The sequence below is a fragment of the Pygocentrus nattereri genome, chromosome 3 (genome assembly GCF_015220715.1).
Source record: "Pygocentrus nattereri isolate fPygNat1 chromosome 3, fPygNat1.pri, whole genome shotgun sequence".
In the NCBI taxonomy this organism is placed as follows: Eukaryota; Metazoa; Chordata; class Actinopteri; order Characiformes; family Serrasalmidae; genus Pygocentrus; species Pygocentrus nattereri.
The window spans coordinates 5,560,501-5,582,605 of record NC_051213.1 but is presented as its reverse complement, the minus strand read 5'-3'; the positions used below and the strand labels follow the sequence as shown (position 1 = coordinate 5,582,605).

Genomic DNA, 22,105 nt, shown 5'->3' with positions numbered 1-22,105 from the left:
TCTCTCTCTCTCTCTCTCTCTCTCTCACTCTCTCTCTCTCTCTCTCTCTCTCTCTCTCTCTCTACACCACTCTCTCTCTCTCTCTACACCACTCTCTCTCTACACCACTCTCTCTCTACACCTCTCTCTCTCTCACACTCACTCTCTCACTCTCTCTCACTCTCTCTCTCTCTCTCTCTCTCACACACTCTCTCTCTCACTCTCTCTCTCACTCTCACTCTCACTCTCTCTCTCTCTCATCAGTTTGAAATAAATATACATACATGTATAAAATTTTGTATTATAGTGTTACTTTTGCAGCGCTGAGATCTTAAAAGTATTAAATTTAATGTAAAACATTGGTCACTGAGGTTAAGGTCAGGGTCAGTATAGCAACGTTAAGGCAGTGCAGTAATACGGAGCTATGTGTGCATGTTTGTTCTCCGTCCTCTGCTCTTTCTCTCTGGTCAGTTTGAGAGTTTGTTATTGCCTGTGTTGAGGTGAATGAAGGATCTGATTGGTCACAGTGCTGCCGCTGACCCTCAGCATGAATCTGTATTGATTTGCTGTGGCCCTGTTTTGACAGTTGGCCCTGAATGCGTCATGTGACATCCCTGTGTAAACCTGCGACTGGCCCCCTCCGCCGTGGTGTAACAGTAACATGCAGAACCGGACATGCAAACAGACAGAACCTTCGGAGACTCGGTCCCTCTGTCTTTTCTTTCTTGCCCTCTTTGTTCTTGCATAACGTCAACAAGCCTGTTTTTCAGTGTAATAAGAAAAACTTGACTGTATTTTTTCAGCTTTTGTTTAATTCCTTGCACCTTTTATAAACGCCAGGTGTCCTTTACCTGTGAACGAGTCATGGAAATGTACCAATAGAATTTGTGAGTTTGTTTCCATTTAAAAGATGCTAAAAACAGTTTTCCTCTTCTGTTCATGACCGTAATAGCTACTTTAACATTTTTTCCAAATCTTGCCACCAGAGGGCTGAAGTTCAGTCTTGACCACACATGCTGTGACCACATGCCACGCTGACTCACTCACTTGTACACGTAAGCACACATAACCCATTGCACAAGTAGATTTTAGGAGATCACAATCAGTGAAGGTCCAGATTGCACTACCTGAGGTGAGATATGGAGCTATGGCTGTGTCTGAGACCCTCTTTCCAGTCAAAACAGTCATTCTTTCATTCTTTCAGTCATTTTTTAGGAGATGTTTCTGAAGAGATTAGATATAAGATTATCCACTGGACTTTCCAAAACAGAGTTCAAAAAAATGACTAAAAGCTAGAGAGAAAATGTTCCTCCTAACAACCACCTGGAAGAGCTGGTGGACACCAAAACTGCCCCCATCAGATAAGCAGCACTGAAAGCTTTGATCTCTGAGAGAGAGGAGAAGATCAAGCTGCCTCAGATCTGAAAACATCCAGGTGTTTCTGTCCATCCTTCCACTGTGAGAAGACCACTCAGCACTGTGGGTCTAAAAGGACGTGTACCTGATCAAGAAGAACCTCACTGAGAAAAGGAGATGGACACAGCAAAGAAAGAAGCTGAACGATGGACTGACCGCCCCAGAGTCCAGACCTCAACACCACTGAATGGGTTTGATTACTTCAGAAAATGATCAAACAGCTTCTCAGCCTGAGCTTTGGAGGCGTGTCTGCAGGTTCTTTGAGGAGCTGGAAGTGAGTCTCCTGAAGAGGATGGAAGCTGGAATAAAAGTGAAGAGCGTGTTTGTGTTTGTATTGAACTTTCATTTAATAGCCGTTTTTGTCCAGATGACTCGGGTGTTGTTCGAGGTTGGAAAACACTGAAGTGGTCAGAGAAACCAGCAGAAATTAGGAAACACCTGGTGATTTTAGTAATCCTGCTGCAAGAATGGGATGCTGACCTTACTGGGCAGGATTGTGAAAAAGGACAGCAGGCTGTCAGTCGAGTAGGAGGTCAAGTCAGGTTGCATTTGTGGTTCTTCAGAGGAGTCGAGACAGCACATAGGGTTCTGGACCCAGACCTCTGATGGTGAAACATTTTCGCTGATGTTAACATACCTCACACGCCCTGCCCTCAACCATCCCCGCACACAACACCGCCTTCTGTGGAAATAAACCAGCTCTTCTGTTTTCTTGAACGTGGGCCAGGGTGGGAATTTTCCTCTCTCCTTCGCTCTGCGTTCTCATCCCTTTGCTCTTCCTGGCTTCATTACAAAAGGCCGGAGCGCTCTCATGCTCTGCGATGGAAGTGTTGAGTTTCAGAAGTAGGGGGCAGTTCCTGTGCCGGTGATGTGGGATCTCTCGGGAGTGGTCGGCAGAAGAAGTGGAGGACATTTATATTTACGTGTATTCATTTAGGAGATGTTTTGATGTAGAGTGACTTGCAAAACATGCGAACAGTGGAAGCAAAGGGCCGATCGTGTTTCACCCCTCATCCCTACCGCGCAGCCCTATCACTCCTTTTTGCGCGTTCATGTCGTGTCCCGATTTTTGTTGAGATTGAGGGGAGGGGTGAAGTGTTAGGGCTACATGACCGTCCAAACAGAGGTTTTTCAGAGACACTTCAAACAGAGCGATACGGGAAAAACAGAAAAACAGCAAGACGGCTGAACAAGAGAGCAAAGAAACCCATAAAAGTGAGAATTTTCTCTGTTAAAAAGTCTGAAAACCACTGTTTTATCTTAGCTTTGAGTCATTTCAGTGTATTATGGTCATTTCTCATGTCTCTGTGGCTAGCTAGCTAACTTTCCCGTTCCACCTTAAATAGTTCAGCAGTTCTGATGCCTGAAGTGCCAGAATGTTCCATTTAAGGTGGAACAGGAAAGTTCGAAAAATAAGCTGGAGAATATCTGACTTCAGCTTCGTGTCACTGAAGAATTTGGTGGGGGGGTGATAATAAATAACTGCCCCCTCTTTGAAGGCGGATGATTCCCTAAATTTAACTAAAGCCCAGCAGTGAGGAGCTGAACTTTCCCCTCGTCTGCTGTCCCTGCAGACGGGCAGGGTCGCCTACAGAGCAGCTCTAGTAGCTGTTAATGAAGTGATGCTCTATTTGAGGGTCCCATTTCAGAGGGGAAGTTTTCCACCACTATCTCTTGTAACTCAGTTCCAAGGGGAAAGATGACTCTCAAAAACCAGGGGTTGGGGTAAAAATAAGACATGGGATCGGGCCCAAACATCTAGAGATACTACAAGAATCTAGAATAGACAAATGTAGATATTGTGGAGAATAAAGTGTGGCGTGTTTTTCTAATTCAGGCGACAATAAAGCAGAAAAATAGAGGTTTGAAAGAGAAATGATGCAGTCAGTCAGACATGAAGGTGGAACGATTGCGGAAGAGTGCTAACCAAGGTATAACCTGAGAGGAAAGGCTGCAGACTGGTGAAGGAAACCGAAAAGACTGCAGTGTGGAGTTTAGGGCGAAGTACGTTTCGCCACGGAGAGGCAAGAGCACTAAAGCAGCGAGACGTGACCCTCAGGCATGCTCATATTTGAGGGAAGGACATGCCAAAAGACCTAAGTTTGCCTACAGGTGTGTAGATCTAAACCAAGGTGAGCTCAGCGCCGTGAAGCCTGGAGTGTGAGAACCAGAGCTTTATATCTCCTCCTTGCTTCCTTGGGAAGCCAGTGGAGTGATCTCAGCACAGGAGCCACACAGGAGAACTCTAGGAGGTTGTGGACCAGAGGGGCTCAGGGACGTGGGAAGGTGTTTTAAGTTGCAGACGCTGAAAGTTTAAGCGTGATGACGTGATGAAAGATGTGATTTATTATGATTTCATCCTCAGATTCTTGGTCTTTGCTCATTTTCTGTGACATGTAAAATGACCCATTTTCAGGGTCTTCACTCTGTTCACCCCCCACACATTTATACTACACATGGTGTTGAGCTGAACCCACTGGGATAAAGATGTGGAGCTGCTGTGTCCGTCACTGTGTTCTCCTCCTACATGGCCTGCTGTTAGTGTGTGTGTGTGTGTGTGTATGTGTGTGTGTGTGTGTGTGTGTGTGTGTGTGTGTGTGTGTGTGTGAGAGCGAGGGTGGACAACATGGACAGGCTGCTGACTGGCTACAGCTGCTACAGGAGAACCCCACACTGGCAACTTGTGATATTTGAAACATCTGGTATTTCTACATAGACTGTTATGGCTGTATTGATTTAAAACAATAATGTGGTGGGTCCAGCAGACCAAACACATCAACACCACACAAGGGTTAAACAGTGCAAGACTACTGTAGGTTTTTGAAAATATATTAATAAGAATAGAAAATACAAACTCCACTCTAAATCAAGCACACATGAGGCTTTGCTGCACTAAAAAAGTGCTGCATTAAAAAGTTCAGACATCTATATTAATATTATTATTGTTTTTAACAGTTGCGACCCTGGAATTAAGGGTGCTGCAGCACCTCAGCGTCCCCACTTCCCGCTTTCATGGATGGGCTGCAAAATTCTGAGTGTTTCCTAGAGGAGGCTTGGCAAATGAGAGAAGGCCTGCAAGGAGGGAACTGCAATAATCATGTCATTTCACAAACTACCTTAGACGTTTTAGTTAGCCAGATAACTTTAAACAAAAGCCTGATCTGTTGAATAGAAGAAGAGGTAATATTCCTATTAAACTCTTAGTAATGAAGGTTTGTGCAAGGTACAAACAGAGTAAACGTTCCCAACAGAGCTCCAACAGTGGTTCTAAGGTCTGATTGTGTAGCTTAAATCAGGTTCTCCAGGTGAAAAGTTGGTATTTGTACCTTTTCATAAGCGAATGTTTTAAAACAGAGCAGTAGAGTAAATGCCTGGAGGCGAGGCGGGGTGTGTGGAGTCAGGACAGCTTAGAACAGATCATTTCAGTGGATTATGGTTCAGTTATGTTCCCTGACTAAAGGCACTGAGATGGAGCTTTGAGGGTTCCACCCCAGTGACAAGAGCTGCCGCAGTGAGAGTCTAGTACCTTTATTTCTGAGAGTGTAGGTGGTCCTACTGTTTAGATTAATATAGTAATTATCCAGTAACTGCATTAAATAAATGTAAATTAAAATTTTATTTATGTTCTTTTAAAAGTTCCCCTCAAATTAACAATGTGTTTTATGATCACATGTATTGCTCTATCGCTGTTGTCGGAACAAAACCTTGTATCTCCATTTTTGCCGATTTTCAGTTTATGACATAATTTGAAAATGCTTGTTGGCCTTTACATTGTGTGTACGTTTCATGAAGGATGGACCAAAATAAATGGGCAAAAATGACTTGGAAATAACTTTGGTTCCATTGACATTAAAAGTAATGTAGGTTTTTTCCTTCTCCTGTAAAGTTACCGATTTGATTTTGACCATTTTAGATACAAGGTTTTGTTCCGACAGCAGCTATGTGTTTACAATTTACTGCTGAAAGCCAAAAATCTCGGACGCTCTTTGTGTTGTTCTCTAAAAGTGATGTTTCCAGAGCAGATCACTGAAGAGACGCCGTCTGTTTATAGTTTAGAGCCCAGATTTGGGGAAAAACGGGTCGACTTTCAGTAGAAAAACAAAGTTCAGCTTCTTTTATTATAAGGGTTTAAAATGACATCACTGTCTATTAGACTGGAGGGAAGAGCTACAGCCTCACACGACGCCCAGCTTCTGAATGGAGCTTATGGAATATGAACGTTATGAAGAACATGACCAAGTGTCTGGTGGTCCCAAGGAGTTGAAGAGGTTAAGTGCTGGGCCAGATTCCTGATGCAATATTCTCCTCTTGCGCTGCACCAGTACATCTTTTATTGTGGGGTCTGAATTCCGTTTTTCACAACTTTGCATCAATACTTTGAACCCTTGTACCAACATTTGTTTAGATATTTATTTGTGTTTTCATTCTCATTGTCTTGTGGATGAAGATTCTACTCCACTCCCGTAGGTGGCAGTAGCCACAAATCTTTTGAGGGTTCTTCTATAGATCCTGTACCTCGTCATTTGCTAAAAATGCACCACAGTGAAGATACGAGCAGCAGATATATGAACATTAACCACTGTGATCTAATCACTCTGCCGTGATGCATTGAGATACACTGTATGTTTGAGTTTGTAGACACCTGCTGATCCAGCGTTTCTTCTGAAATGAAGGGCATTAATAGTGAGTTTGTCCCTCTTTGCTGCAATAACAGCCTCTACTCTTCTGCGAAGGCTTCACACTAGATTTTGGAACATTGCTGTGAGGATTTGATTGAGCATTAGTGAGGTCAGGTACTGAAGGTCATTTCTGGATCACACCAACTCATCCCAAAGTTACTGGATGGAGCTCCATCCTTCCAGAGAACACAGTTCCACTGCTCCACAGCCCAACACTACCCTACACTGCTGACGTACAGCTCAGGCCAGATTCCTATTCACGCTGGTTGCAGGCAGCAGCCTTAGCCTAAAGCAGGAACGTCCGACTCCAGCACTGCAGGTCCACAGCATCCGCTCTAAGACATTCAATTAGCTGTATCGTGGATGAACATCCTACTGTACTCTGGAGGGTTCGACGTGGAGGGCTTATGAGATACCGTCTGCCTCTCACCCCAGCATGGACCCCAAAAACGTTGGGATCCATCAGTCTCTGTTTTGACAGCCCGTTTCCTGTGGCCGACCAGCGGATTGATGAGCAGGCCGGACTCTAGTACGTTTCCCAGAGAGTAGAGGAGAAGAAAAAAGGGAAAACAATGACATTTTTACATGATGATGTAATTTCCACGGTTGGACTGTGAGTGAGTAGCTGGAGAAGGCTGCCATTGTGTTCTCGTGAGCTTCAGGATGTCCTGTTGGGGGCCGGGGGGGTGGGGGGGTGGTTATTGGAAAGGGGACGTGACTGCCAACCATAGCTTCACAAACAAAGGTAGTTGAAGTTTCAGGGACAACTATATTTGCGCGCCCATCACTTTTTCAGGATTTCTCCAAAGGTATCTTCGAAATCTGGACGTTTTTGCGGCCTTTCTGTTTTGGTACCAGTCGAATGGACTTTATCAGCCTCTTGCTCTTGAGGAGGGAACAAAATATTAAGAATCTCAAGGAAGGAGCTGCACCACATCTACTTGGGATACCTATCTGGACTGCTTAAGGAACCATTGGCGCCGTTTCATTTCTGTGCTGAGCACCTGTGGTCGCTAAGCTGGATGGGAAGTGTTGCAGTAGGTAAGTAGTGCGGAATTTGAGCGGCTTCAAATCTTAGATGGTGTGTAGAGGTTCCTCCTGAGTTTAGTTCTACACAGGAAGGTCTCCCTGGCCTGAGGTAACGTTTGGAGGTAACGTAATTCCTGTTCAAAGAAGGTTGCACATCGTTGCTGTTGGAGCAGAACCTCGTATCTCCATTTTTGTCATATTTCAGGTTTTGGCATAATCTGAAAGTGCCTGTTGTCTTTTACATTGTGTGTAAATTCCATGAAGAATGGACCAAAATAAATGGACCAAAATGACTTGGAAAAACGTCTGGTTCCATTGACTTACATTAAAAGTAAAGCAGGTTTTTTCCTTCTCCTGTAAAGTTACGAGGTTGATACGACGTGCTTTATAAAAGAAGACGGAACATTTTAGCAGGTTCATATTTGACTGGAGAACACTGTTAGGAACGTAAGTGTCTCTCTAGGATGTGTCCATACCTTCTTATTATTTTGTTGAATTACTTTTCACTCATAGCTCAATGAAACAAGCTGAAACATGCAATTCATACCACATTTGTGTTCGTAACTGTTTGAATTGAACTGATTTGAATTTGGTGTTTTTGTTTTGTCATCAGAAAAAAGACTTTTATAGACAGAATATACTGTAAATGAACATGCACTTAATTACATAACCCTGTATTTATTTATATAATTATGTTATCATAAATCCATGCCACTATAAAGTAGTACATTGTATGTCCAAAAGTATCCAGACACCCATTTTAATTAGCATATTCAGAAACGTTAGTGTTGCTGCTTTAGCTTGTATAATCTCCATAGAAATTGGGATGCTCTGGAGCAGCTTGTGGTCACCATGCATTATGCCAAGTGTGGGCTAGAGGGGTGTAAAGGCCCCCCCCAGCATTGGGCTGTGGAGCAGTGGAACTGTTTAGTGCTTCTCTGGAGTGATGGAGCTCCATCCGGTACCTTTGGGATGAGTTGGAGTGACCCAGATCTGACCATCCAACATCAGTACCTGACCTCACTATTGCTCAATCAAATCCTCACAGCAGTGTTCCAACATCTAGTGTTAAGCCTTCTCCAGAAGAGTAGAAGCTGTTACTGCAGCAAAGGGGGAACAAACTCACTATTAACGCCCTTCGTTTCAGAAGAAACATTGGATCAAGAGATGTCTGCAAAGCTTCTTTACATTCAGAAGTCTTTGATGGGCTGAATGAGGAGTTAGTTATGGGTTGGAGGTGAAACCTGCTGGAACATAGATCTCCAGGAGGGTTTGGTGACCACTGATCTGAATGGAAAGTATAACAAAACAGCAATAACTCTAGACTTCTGATGGTTAAGCACTATTGTGGAGCACCAGCAGCACTGCTGAATAAAACCAGAGGTGGACGAATTACACAAGTCATGTACTTGAGTTAAAGTAGAGACACCCAAGGTAAAATATTCCTCCAGTAAAAGTAGAAGTTCCTCCCTTTAGACCTCCACTTGAGTAAAAGTACTAAAGTATTTCCCTTCAAATGTACTTAAGTATAAAGTAAAAGTACTAAAAGAGTAATTCTGGCTCTGATGTCCTGTTATCATTTTTATAACCAGACTGGCTTCATGAACTCATTTCAGGTGAAAGTCCTCCAGCGTCTCTCTTGGTAAACCAGTCTTTTAATAGAACGTCATAAATTAGTGACGCTGACGTCTATTAAAATGATCAGAAGCACAAAACACTGAAGGTAAACAGTTTCCATCAGGGAGAACCGAGTGGCTCTGAAATCACTTTTTACACACAAGCAAAGTTTCAGTTTCAGATTTATTTACAACTTAGTTCCAAGTTTAAGTTGAATAAAAACTGGCTTTAAACTCAGGATCACAGATGAGCTCCTTTACTATGTTGATCTGTAGGCGTCTGTTCATAAACATAAACCAGCCCAAACTCATTTACTATAAAATGAAATGGTGTTTGTAGAAATTCAGAAAAAAGCCGCGTCAGTCTCGACTGCATATGTGGACATATTTCTATATTGAGCTCTATTTACACAAAGTTAGGTTAGTTCATCATTTATGTTGAACAGACTCTCCCAAAGTTTTACGCTGCTGCGCTGACGTTGAACCGCGTGCTGCACTGGGTCGGTATGACCAACAGGTCAAAACCAGCTCTAAACAAAGTGACCGCTGGGCCCTGATTGGTGCTCTGGCTTTGCGCTTCTTTCGTTTTGACATGTTACGTTTTTATACACACAGAAACCAAAAGGAACGACAGATTTCTCAAAATGTAGGAGGAAAAAGTCGGATATTAGACTCTAAAATGTAGTGGAGTGAAAGGAAAAAGTCCAGAACGGAGAAACTTCAGTACAGATACACCAAAAATACTAAAGTACAGAAACTAATTACATTTACTCAGTTACTCAGTTACTGTCCACCACTGAATAAAACCCACGCTGAAAGATGTTGAAGCTCAGCTTGTGTGCTGAATGATGAAGTGATTTTGGCGGCTCTCTAACATCCCTAGAATCCTCCGGAACAGCAGTGATGTTGCTGGAATGGCGTCAGTGGCTTTGGCGGGGCTGCCGCTCTCCCCTCGTTTATTTTTTCTGCACCGGGTTTGACAGGAAGTTTATTGTGGGCGCTGATTATAGCCTATTTGCGCTCATGTTTTCGCCCCTCTCCGTCTCCACTGTCACAGTGTTTAGACCCAGTACAGGAAACACTTTGAGAGATTTGAGACCCAACCATGCACCCGGGCCTCCTCAGTCTGCTGGTTCTGATTCACTTCTGACGTTCTGAAGTGCTTTTTATATACGCCTCCCAACTAATGCGGTTTCAGTAGTAATCATTCTCACTGTGTATTTAAACCTCTTAAACTCTAAGGGTCTGTGTGTGAGCCCCCACTTCAGTTCAGTTTATGTAGTTCCTGGATAATTTATAGAGCGTACTGTGCGAAATTGAAGATTTCATTTCCAGTCCAAACAGCCATTAACCCCATAAATGGGTCCCACCAGTGGGCCCAAGGTTTTATTACACACTCCTGAAACCTCAAAATAGCACAGCCAACTTTGCATTGAAGTCCTTTTTGTTACTGAATAATAAGCCTTAGTATTATGCCTGGGGTTTTAAGGGGTGAAGTACAAGTTATTTTTCATGGGATATTTCTAAGGAGGTCAGATACAAGGTAATCCACTTGCATAATGAAGGAGAAAGTCAACTTCAGAAAATCATTAGAAGCTCCATAGAAAATGTTTCTCCTAACAACCACCTGGAAGAACTGCTAGATGACAAGACTGCCCCCATCAGATAAGCAGCACTGAAAGCTTTGATCTCTGAGAGAGAGGAGAACATCAAGTTGCTTCAGATCTGAAAACATCCACAGGGGTTCCTGTCCATCCTTCCACTGTGAGAAGACCACTCAGTGCTGTGGGTCTGAAAGGACGTGTGGCTGATCGAAAAGAACCTCACTGAGAAAAGGAGACGGAAGAACAAAGAAGCTGGACGATGGACTGACCACCCCAGAGTCCAGACCTCAGCACCACTGAATGGGTTTGATTACTTCAGAAAATCAACCACCTTCTCAGACTGAGCTTTGGAGGCGTGTCTGCAGGTTCTTTGAGGAGCTGAAAGTGAGGCTCCTGAAGAGAATGGAAGCTGGAATGAAGGTGACGAGTGGACTGAAAAAATATATTTAGTTGTTGAGGCTTCATTTTCTGTTAAGTATGTTTTCTGCTTCTTTCTTGACACTGAACACTGAAAAACTTGTGCTTAATGGCTGCTTTGACTGGAAATATAATAAATGTAGGGTCTTTGACTTTTGCACAGTATAAACTGAATATAAACTGCATAAATGGAATAATTTGTAGGTATGTAATAACACACACACACACACACACACACACACAGGCTATATATATATATATATATATATATATATATATATATATATATACATACTCCTGCAGATGATATGAATTCAAACCTAGTTTTGTTTCAAGCTTTGTTCTGAACCTGCCTCCCTGCACAGGAACTTAATAGCAGGTTAGATGAGTTTTTGTGTGTGTGTGTGTGTGTGTGTGTGTGTGTGTGTGTGTTAGCAGTGGTTTCCACAGCGACATCATTTGTGTATTGGTCCTCTCTCTCATTTTGGTTCCACGCTCCAGCTCCTAACGCTCCCTCACCCTCCGACAGGTGTCAACTACAAGGAGGTGAATGAAGACAACAAGCAGGAGCTGTTTGGAGAAATCTACTCGTCTATAGACACACTGGCCTTCACCTTCGGCAATGTGTGAGTTCACTTTCCCCAGATATTTGTGCAGTTTTGAAGTTTTGAGGAGGCTGTTGGTTTAGTTTGGTTCCATCCTTAAGTGAGTCACTGAAGGGAGGTGAAGGGGTGAGAGATCCAGCAGCTGCAGGGGTCTCTCACTGAGTCAGCAGTGTGTGTGTGTGTGTGTGTGTGTTAGTAGGAGCATAATGGTGTGCATGTGCGAGTGCGCTTGGGTGTGTGTGTTTTTGTATGTTTTCAGGAGAAAAATGATTGTATGAAACCACTTACTGACTTACAGGGTGAATAAAATGTAAAAAGCTTTTCATGAGAGTTGCAGGGACCTTGAAACAGTTTATAGATTATAAAAGCGTTGATTTTTGCATTTTGAGCTTACAGTGTGAAGATATCACTGCTGTCGGAACAAAACCTCGTATCATTTTTCAGTTATTGACATATTTTGAAAACGCCTGTTGGGATTTACATTGTGTGTAAATATCAGGATGAATGGACGAAAAGAAACGACCCAAAATGAAAAAGTTCCATTGACTTACATTAAAAGTAAAGTACGTCTTTTGCTTCTCCTGTAAAGTTATTTTGTTGGAGATACGAGGTTTTGTTCCAACAGCAGTGATATATTTACACACACACACACACACACACACACACACACACACACACACACACACACACAAGATGATAACAGAAGAAGGCAAAAGAACATACATACCTTACTTTTGATGTAAGTCAGTGGAACCAGACATTTTTCTGCGCCATTTCTTTTGGTCCATCCATCATAAAATTTATACTCATTATAAAAATCAACAGATATTTTTACATTAGGTCAAAAACTGTGTGTGTGTTTTACCTGATAGTCTGTTAAGTTCAGTGTCTATGTATGCATGTGTCTGAGTATGTGAGTGTGTGTGTGTGTGTGTATGTTTGTCTGTGTGTGTGTGTGTGTGTGTATGTGTGTCTATGTGTATGTGTGTCTGTGTGTGTTTGTCTATGTGTGTGTGTCTATGTGTGTTTCTGTGTGTGTGTGTGTGTGTGTGTGTGTCTAAGTGTGTCTGTGTGTATGTGTCTGTGTGTGTGTTTGTCTATGTATGTGTGTGTGTGTGTATGTGTGTGTGCGTGTCTGTATGTGTGTGTGTGTGTGTGTGTCTACGTATATGTGTGTTGGGGTGTGTGTGTCTATGTGTGTTTCTGTGTGCATGTGTGTGTGTGTGTTTGTGTGTGTGTGTTTCTGTGTGTGTGTGTATTTCTGTGTCTGTGTGTGTGTGTCCAGGTGTGTGTGTGTGTGTGTGTGTGTCTACGTATATGTGTGTTGGTGTGTGTGTGTGTCTATGTGTGTTTCTGTGTGCATGTGTGTGTGGTGTGTGTGTTTGTGTGTGTGTGTTTCTGTGTGTGTGTGTGTGTCTATGTGTGTTTCTGTGTGCATGTGTGTGTGGTGTGTGTGTTTGTGTGTGTGTGTTTCTGTGTGTGTGTGTGTGTCTATGTGTGTTTCTGTGTGTGTGTTTCTGTGTGTGTGTGTGTGTGTGAGTGTGTGTCTGTGTGTGTGTGTCTTACTCCTCTCTCTGTGTCTGTGTGGCAGAGTGTCTGACTTCCTTATGGGCGATGTAGAGAGTGGACCGTCGTCAGGGCTTGCTCAGACGCGCAGGAGCAGGGTAGGATTTCCTGACTCTCTCTCTCTCTCTCACGTCAGGCCTTTCAAACAGACTAAATAACGCAGTCTTTACCGCGAGCTTCACTGCGGCCGGCCGACTGCCCAGGAAAGCCGGGTGGTGTGAACAGTTTGCGGGAGTATATGAGAGATGATATTTGTGCAATTTTCAGAGATTTTATGAGCTTCTGATGTTTGGTTTGACTATTGAGAGCTGGCAGTCGAATCAGTCGGCTTACCTAGTTTAAGCACTTAATCACTTATTAATCTTCAAACTTCAGTAACTGCTATAAATTACTCACTACTATGAATTATTCACTGTCTGCAAGAAATGATTTAGTAACTACTATGAATGATTCAGTAGCTTATTATGAATTATTGATTATGTACTATGAATTATTCATTATCCTCTGAGTTATTCAGTATTTAGTATAATTTATTCAGTAACTACTATGAATTATTGATTATGTGCTATGAATTATTCAGTATCTACTATGAATCATTCCTTATCCTCTATGAGTTATTCAGTATTTAGTATAATTTATTCAGTAACTACTATGAATTATTGATTATGTGCTATGAATTATTCAGTATCTACTATGAATCATTCATTATCCTCTATGAGTTATTCAGTATTTAGTATAATTTATTCAGTTACTACTATGAATTATTGATTATGTGCTATGAATTATTCAGTATCTACTATGAATCATTCATTATCCTCTATGAGTTATTCAGTATTTAGTATAATTTATTCAGTTACTACTATGAATTATTGATTATGTGCTATGAATTTTTCAGTATCTACTATAAATTATCCAGTATGTACTACACTGTAAAAATGAGGTCATCTGAACTTAAAATGATATATTAACTGATTACATGGCTTTTCTTGAGTTGACTCAACTTGAGGACGCCAGAGTTTACATAACTCTAACTTCTTAGCTGAGTCAAAAATTCTCCCAGATAAAAAATTCTCAGATAAACTGAACTGAATTTGTGTTTTTATACACCAGCTGGTGCTCCTTCTATCATACAGTCCCACATGGCATATTTTCCTCTCGGCATCTGGATATGGACAGCTGTGGCATAGCTGGGGTTCAGTCTCACAACCTTCTGATGTTGGGCTGAATGATTAGACAGTTGAACCATGTGAGACTGCACCATGCTTTAAAGTTAAAACAGCATTTTCTCCAGTGTATTAAACATCTGTAGATGCAACATCTGAGTTGCTTCATGTGTTCCTGAGTGGCGCAGTGGACTAAGCTGTCACAGCCATCTGTAAGTGACTACCCAAGAGGAGAAATGTCTCGGATAGTGGGGAAGTTCAGTATGAAAAGCAAGTTTATTCTACGTAGCTAACTGAGCCGCAGAATGAAAAAATTAAGAGCACTTTTGGCTCAACTAAGTTTGACTTGTGTGAACTTCTGTGTCCTCAAGTTAAGTCAACTCAAAAAGAGCCATGTAATCGGTTACTATATCATTTTGAGTTGGGCTGGCCTCTCATTTTTAACAGTGTATGACACGGTACTTCTGTGACTGTGACAGTGAGCTGGAGACTCGTGGCACATACAGACCCTTAACTACAACAGTAGACTATATAACGTTATATCAGCCGATATTATCATTAATGAATTTTCACCCATTAAAACGTGGTCGTTATTACTTTACAGTGCGTCTTGATTTGTTTCTTTACTGCAGCGGTTCTCAAACCCAGTACTAGATGCCTGCCTCTGTAGCTGCCTTCTCTTCTTTTTGGCCTCATTTTGGTCTGTCTGTCTGTCTCCTCCTTCAGTCTTCGGAGAACCTGTCGGTGGAGTCTGGGGGATGCGCTCCGGAGAAAGATGACCCTCCAGGTGAGCCGTGGCTGCGAGGCCCGGGTTGCTAGCTCACCTCAGCTGCTACATGCTGTTTAACTAAAAATACTTTTGAGGTTAATAATCAATGAGTTGTGTGGTTCTGCAAACACTGGGTGAATGATTTTCTTAATGATTAGCTCAAGTGTTACAAAAGTGCTGCGGGTTTTGTTTTCAATGTGTGTCAAATATTTTATTTTGTTTTGTTTTCTATCATTTTGTGATATATTCTTCGTCCCAGCCTCCGGAGACATTTCCATTTACGCCATTTGGCTGACGCTCTTATCCAGAGCGACTTACAATTTGATCATTTTACAAGGCCAAGGTGGTGTTAGGAGTCTTGCCCAAGGACTCTTATTGGTATAGTGTAGTGTGGTTACCCAGGCGGGGCACTGAACCCCAGTCTACAGCGTAGAAGGCAGAGGTGTTACCCACTACACTAACCAACCACCATAGGTAACCACCATAGACAACATAGGTCTCACACATATCCTATTACGTACATATCTAGTGACTTAGACGTGGTTTCGCTGCTGCTTTGACGGCGTTTGTGTTTGCATATATAGTTACGGTCTTCGTCTCTGTCTCTGTTATTTTAAATATCTGTGTGGGCGGCTTTACTCTCAGTCCCTCTTAATGAGCACCTTCAGCAAGTGGATCATCTGCCCTTCAGTCATACAGCACTTCTGATTTGGTTCCGTCTCTTTAATCCCGCAGCATAACCATGAATGAAAAGCAGAATCTTCTAAATATTTCCATGAATTTTTAGCGATTGGTCTGTGCAAAAGCCTCAAATCCACCTGAGAGTCGTCTGGACACAAGCTACACGGTTAAAAGGAGGGTTGGGTTCTTCGAGGGTTCTTTCATAAAGAAAGTGGTTTCATATGAGCCGTGAACACTCAAAGATCCTTTTGCATGCTTGAATGGTTCTTTGCATGGTTGAAGGTTCTTCAGATTGATGGAGAATGTGCTGTAGATGGTTCTATATACAACCTTTTTGAAAACGGTTCACGTATAGCACCAAAAAGGGTTCTTCTACTGAAACAAACTTGATATCATACACACTTTAAAAAGATGGTTCTTTGAGGGTTCTTTCATAAAGAAATTGGTTTTATATAGAACCATGAACACTCAAAGAACCTTTGGCATGCTTAAATGGTTCTTTGCATGGCGGAAGATTGATGGAGAATGTGCAGTAGATGGTTCTAGATAGAACCTTTTTGAAAATGGTTCCATGTAGCACCAAAAAGGGTTCTTCTATTGTAACAAACTTGATATCATAAGAAGGTGGTTTTTCAAGGGTCCTTAAATAAAGAAAATGGTTCTGTATAAAACCATGAACACTCAGAGAACCAATTGGCTCTTTGCATCTTGAAAGAGTTCTTGAAATTGATGGAAAATGTGCTGTAGATGGTTCTTTATGGAACATTTTGGAAAAGGGTTCTATATAGCACCAAAAAAAGGTTTCATCTATTGTAACAAACTTGATGCACACTTAAAAAAGTTGGTTCTTTAATGGGTCTGTATAGAACCATGGACACTCAAATAACCGTTTGCATGAATAAACGGTTCTTTGCATCTTGAAATGGTTCTTCAGATTGATGTGTAGAGTGATGGTTCTTTATGGAAACTTTGGGGTTCTATATAGCACCAAAAAGGGTTCCTCTATTGTTACAAGCTTGCAATTGTTACAATGGAAGAACCTCATGATGTGCTATATAGAACTCTTTAAAAAAAGAAACCTTTTCATCTAGAGCATATTGTCTTTGGATCTTTGGAACCTTTTTTACACCGCAAAGAACCCTTTAATCATGCAAAGTAATCTTTGAGTGTCCATGGCTGATCTTTTTTGAAGAGTGTGACAATAGAAGAACCCTTTTTGGTGCTATATAGAACCCTTTTCCCAAAGTTTCCATATAGAACCATCTACGGCTCATTCTCCACCAATATGAAGAACTGTTTCACCGTGCAAAGAACCATTTAATCAAACAAAAGGTTCTTTGAGTGGTCATGGTTCACTGTCTTTACCAGTTTGAAGCCAAACTGATGCAAAGCACATACAGAATCTTTGAGCTAATGACATAAAATAAATGGGTTCTTTTCGCTCTCTTTGGTCCGTCAGCGCCGGTGCCAGTGGAGGAGCTGGATGGTGTTCTGCTGCAGAGCGACAGTGGCGTTGAGTCCGCTCTCCTCTACGCCAAAGCCTGGTCCAAATACACCAAGGAGCTTCTCAACTGGGTGGACAAACGCCTCAGCATGGGTGAGGAACCACCGTCCTCGACTGCTCAGGCCTCTAACTGCTGGAACTTCAGGCTTATCAGTTGTTGGTCTTACAGCTTTAACCCAGTGTGTAACGTCTATAGTTATGAGCATGAATTGAATAAGGTTTGCATACAGACCCTCACAGTAGTGGGGAGGGGGTGTTATTCTGTCTATCTGATCTAACTGAGTGAGTTAGTGTGTATAAATGTGTTAAATAAGAGCCCCAACATTTCATGTCCCTTATACCATGTTGGCTGTAAATATGCCTCAGTATGTACTAATGTGCTACTATAGGCTAAAAAATCTAATATAAACGAAAACGCAGACTTTGCTCTGCTTTAAGCTTCAGCTCAGCTGTTCTCGCATCTCCAGCAGGAAACTCTTCCGAAAGTAGAAGTTTCTTGTAAAACGTTGATTGTTTACGAGGCTTCTCACTGGTCAGCTTCTTGTTCAGATTCTCCTGTTCCACCTTAAATGATCCAGCAGTTACATTCTGGTGCCTGAGGCACCATTTAAGGTGGAACGGGAAAACGTGGACAAGAACCTGGCGAATGAGAATGAGAGACGTCAGCTTTGTGACTTTTTAGTGTTTGTCAGTTGCAGATTAAACGTATCAGGAAACCAGCTGGAGTGATTATAAACACATATAAGTCAATTCGTCTCCACATTATCGATGTTCGTCTTAAATCTCTCTCTTTGTCGTTTCGGCTAGACAGGACTATTGGCTGCTTTGCTGGGTAGCAACCAGCGGTCTGTGCGCCAGCCTTCAGGGTCAAAGGGTGAATTAGCTCCATTAACTCCAGAGTTTAAGACCGTTTACTGTTAAACTGAGTTGAACGATCAGCAGAGCTTTGTTTTACAGTGAAGGAGGATTATTTTAGCTTTACCTAAACATCTAATTCTACTGTGAAGCCACAACAGGGCAGTGAAAGAGCTGCATGCAGCTCCAGAGCCATATGTTGCCACCCCCTGGTATAGTAGCTCTTAGAATTAAAGAAAACGATAGACAATTAAATAGATATTTATTTCAGTGTAACTAATAGTAAATTAAAGATCTACAAAGTATCTAAAGTGGACTATCCAAATAAAGTGTTAGCTAAATCTGAAAAAATAACTGGGGACTATTTTGCCTCACAATGCCTTCATGTATCTCTCTACCAGGAATGGATTCAGAAATATGTACATTAGGCTACAACATTCATAAAACAGCGTCTCAGTCAGGCCGTGAATTCATGACCATTACATGTAGGAACTTTCTGTGAGGAGCTTTTAGAGGTGGACGTCTGGTTCCCATCACCACCACTGTGAGCAGCTCTGACTCTGTCAGTTTCTCTAGAGCAGAGCGTTTCACACCGGACCGCTCTGAACGGCTCTCTTTACAACTCAACCATTTAATTGTGCAGACATTTCGAGAAATATCCTCTTTAAGCTTGACTATGCAAAATGTTTAGCGTAGATATTGTAGATGTTGTGCCATATGGATGAGAAAGCGTCTGTATGTCCATCTCGCGGTTTCTTTCCATCCAGTGTCATTGCACTGATTAGTGAAGTCATGCCAGCAGTGTTTATGATCGTGGAGATGAATCAGCATCTCTTGGTTGGTCAGCTTTTATGTCTTTGTCTTTTTTCTCTCTCCCTCTCTCTCTCTGAAGCGTCGGCTCTCTAACTGCTCCCTGCATTCCCCACTAACAGTTGCTCTTTTACAAATCTCAGGGCTTTACTCTGTGTACACAGGGAGTCAGTGTGTGTGCTGGGAGATAACCATCCTGCCCTGTTTATTTTCCACTTTTACACCCCCCTCTGGCAGCCCCCCTCCCCCGCGGGCTCCCACCTCCCATCCATTATGCGCAGGACGATTTGTAACCAACACTTTCACTTTCCAGATATGGAGTGCGCCAAAAGCCTCGCCAAAATGGCTGAGTCCGCGAAGACCCTGGCGAGTCAGCAGGTAGTTTTTAGCCATGTTCTTTGTCATTGATTATATCGCTGTTGAAAGAAAACCTCATATCTCCAAATCGGTAACTTTACTGGAAAAGCAAAAAACCTACTGTAGTCCTAATGGAAGTCAATGGAACCAGATTTTTTTTCAAAGTAATTTTGGTTCCGCTTCTTTTGATCCATCGATTGTGAAATTTGCACACATTGTAATGTAAAGGACAACATGCATTTTCAAACCATGTCAAAAACTAACAAAAATGGAGATATGAGGTTTCGTTCTGACAGCAGCGATATGCAAATTAGTGCACTGATTATGCTCAGTACTGTGCAAATGTTTAAGTACATTGTTTTCAAAAAGCTATCTTGGCAAACACGTTTTGGCCTGTAAGAGACCCTTATAAGCCCCACAGTGGGGACATTTCACCTCCACAATCTAACCATTAAGTCATGCATTGAGACACAACATACACACTAGGGGTCAGTGAGCAACCTTATCCACAGCGCCCAGGGAGCAGTTGGGGGTTAGGTGTCTTGCTTAAGAACATCTCGGTCACGTACTGTCGGCTCGGGGGATCGAACCGCCGACCTTCCGGGTGCAAGGCTGGTTCCCTGATCTCCGGCCCACGACTGCCTCCTGCCCCTTGCCCAGTTGTAAAAGCACCCCTGCTCAAATGACATTTTTCTGCAAATATCTGTTTATTTATTTTTTTGAGTTTAACCCTTTAAATGGCCTTGGTCGGCTGGTGGGCCCAAAGTTTTACACACTTCAATAACCTAAGAATTGCTCAGGCAGTTTGCATTGAAGTCCATGTAGTTACTGAGTAATAAGCCTTATTATATAATAAGCCTGGGAAGCCTGGGATTTTAAGGGGTATATATTGGAAAATCAGATATAAAATGTGCCATAACCTTTGCACAGACTACATTTGTTTTATTTATTTTCCAATACATTAAACTGAGTTTTCCCTATGGAGAACATTTGAACTTATTTTTAGCTAGTAGCCAGTCAGCAGCCTGTCAATACACACACACACACACACTAACAGCAGGCCATGTAGGAGGAGAACAGAGTGAAGAACACAGCACCTCCACACTTTTACTCCCCGCAGGTTCAGCCCAACACCACATGTGCAATATAAATGTGTGTGGGGGGTTGAACAGAGTGAAGACCCTGTAAATGGGTTATTTTATATGTTCTTCACAGAAAATGAGCAAAGACCAAGAAACTGAGGCTGAAATAATAATAAATCACATCTTTTTTTCTCTTGATGAACATTGAAATGGGTCCCACAGACCTGAACACCACACACGGGTTATATCTGATTATTTTTTTTGCTGTAATGTAATTATATGCAGTTTACTTGCCGAACCCAGTGACTGTAGCGGGCGTTTCATATGTGTAATCTTATGTTTGTTATGATTGAATAGGATCACATGCCGTTCCGGGACATCTACATCACTGCCTTTAAGAACGACATCGAGCACAGCAAAGTCCTGCAGCACACGGCCGCCGCTCTCCAGGCCAACAAGTTCATGCAGGTATGATGGACATTCACTGAAGACTTTTATTTTGAAGGGTCATGTTGCTCTTTTGATGAAGGAACATGTGTGTTTGTGTTGGTGTTTCTCTCGCTGTAGCCACTCCTGGCGCGGAAGAATGAGCTGGACAAGCTGAGGAAGGAGGTGAAGGAGCAGTGGCAAAGGGAGCAGAAGAAAATGGTGGGTGGATTTTTTTGTCTTGTTGCTTTTAAGGTCACCTAAAGCCAACAGTGCAGCAAAGCAGTGCTGTTCATATCCAGGATTGAGTTTTTGGTGTTTCTTTTACAGCTCTGACAAATCAGCTCTTAGCTATTGAAGCCCATTCCCACCAGGCAGAAGACAACAAAACACTGGCTGCGTTTACATGCAAAGATTTTCTCCAGTCCAATTAGATGATCCAAAACCCAAAACATGATCCAAAACCCAAAACATGATCTTAAACCACAAACATGATCCAAAACATGATCCAAAACCCAAAACATGATCCAAAACCCAAAACATGATCCAAAACATGATCCAAAACCCAAAACATGATCCAAACATGATCCAAAACCCAAAACATGATCTAAAACATGATCCAAAACCCAAAACATGATCCAAAACCCAAAACATGATCCAAACATGATCCAAAACCCAAAACATGATCCAAACATGATCCAAAACCCAAAACATGATCCAAAACCCAAAACATGATCCAGAACATGATCCAAAACCCAAAACATGATCCAAAACCCAAAACATGATCCAAAACCACAAAATGATCCAAAACATGATCCAAAACCACAAACATGATCCAAAACCACAAACATGATCCAAAACATGATCCAAAACCACAGACATGATCCAAAATAACAAACATGATCCAAAACATGATCTTAAACCACAAACATGATCCAAAACATGATCCAAAACCCAAAACATGATCCAAAACCACAAACATGATCCAGAACATGATCCAAAACCCAAAACATGATCCAAAACCACAAACATGATCCAAAACCACAAACATGATCCTAAATCACAAACATGATCCAGAACATGATCCAAAACCACAAACATGATCCAAAACCACAAACATGATCCAAAACATGATCCAAAACCACAGACATGATCCAAAATAACAAACATGATCCAAAACATGATCTTAAACCACAAACATGATCCAAAACATGATCCAAAACCCAAAACATGATCCAAAACCACAAACATGATCCAGAACATGATCCAAAACCCAAAACATGATCCAAAACCCAAAACATGATCCAAAACCACAAAATGATCCAAAACATGATCCAAAACCACAAACATGATCCAAAACCACAAACATGATCCAAAACATGATCCAAAACCACAGACATGATCCAAAATAACAAACATGATCCAAAACATGATCTTAAACCACAAACATGATCCAAAACATGATCCAAAACCCAAAACATGATCCAAAACCACAAACATGATCCAGAACATGATCCAAAACCCAAAACATGATCCAAAACCACAAA

The 22,105-nt window shown here is 41.9% G+C and overlaps 1 protein-coding gene across 5 annotated transcripts in view; it reads left to right on the top strand.

The window, feature by feature from the left end:
* The window catches only part of arhgap29a (Rho GTPase activating protein 29a), a 111,638-nt gene that overhangs the window by 61,198 nt on the left and 28,335 nt on the right, over positions 1-22,105 (top strand). For 3 of the 5 annotated variants that reach the window (XM_037536761.1, XM_017684516.2, XM_037536762.1), the window contains 7 exons: positions 11,270-11,366; positions 12,937-13,009; positions 14,801-14,861; positions 16,984-17,121; positions 19,007-19,071; positions 20,490-20,600; positions 20,700-20,780. In XM_037536761.1, the coding sequence (XP_037392658.1) occupies positions 11,270-11,366; positions 12,937-13,009; positions 14,801-14,861; positions 16,984-17,121; positions 19,007-19,071; positions 20,490-20,600; positions 20,700-20,780 (626 nt within the window). Of the gene's footprint in view, positions 1-6,806; positions 7,116-11,269; positions 11,367-12,936; positions 13,010-14,800; positions 14,862-16,983; positions 17,122-19,006; positions 19,072-20,489; positions 20,601-20,699; positions 20,781-22,105 lie in introns of those variants that run through there. The other 2 variants (XM_017684517.2, XM_017684518.2) reach the window with 2 other exon arrangements.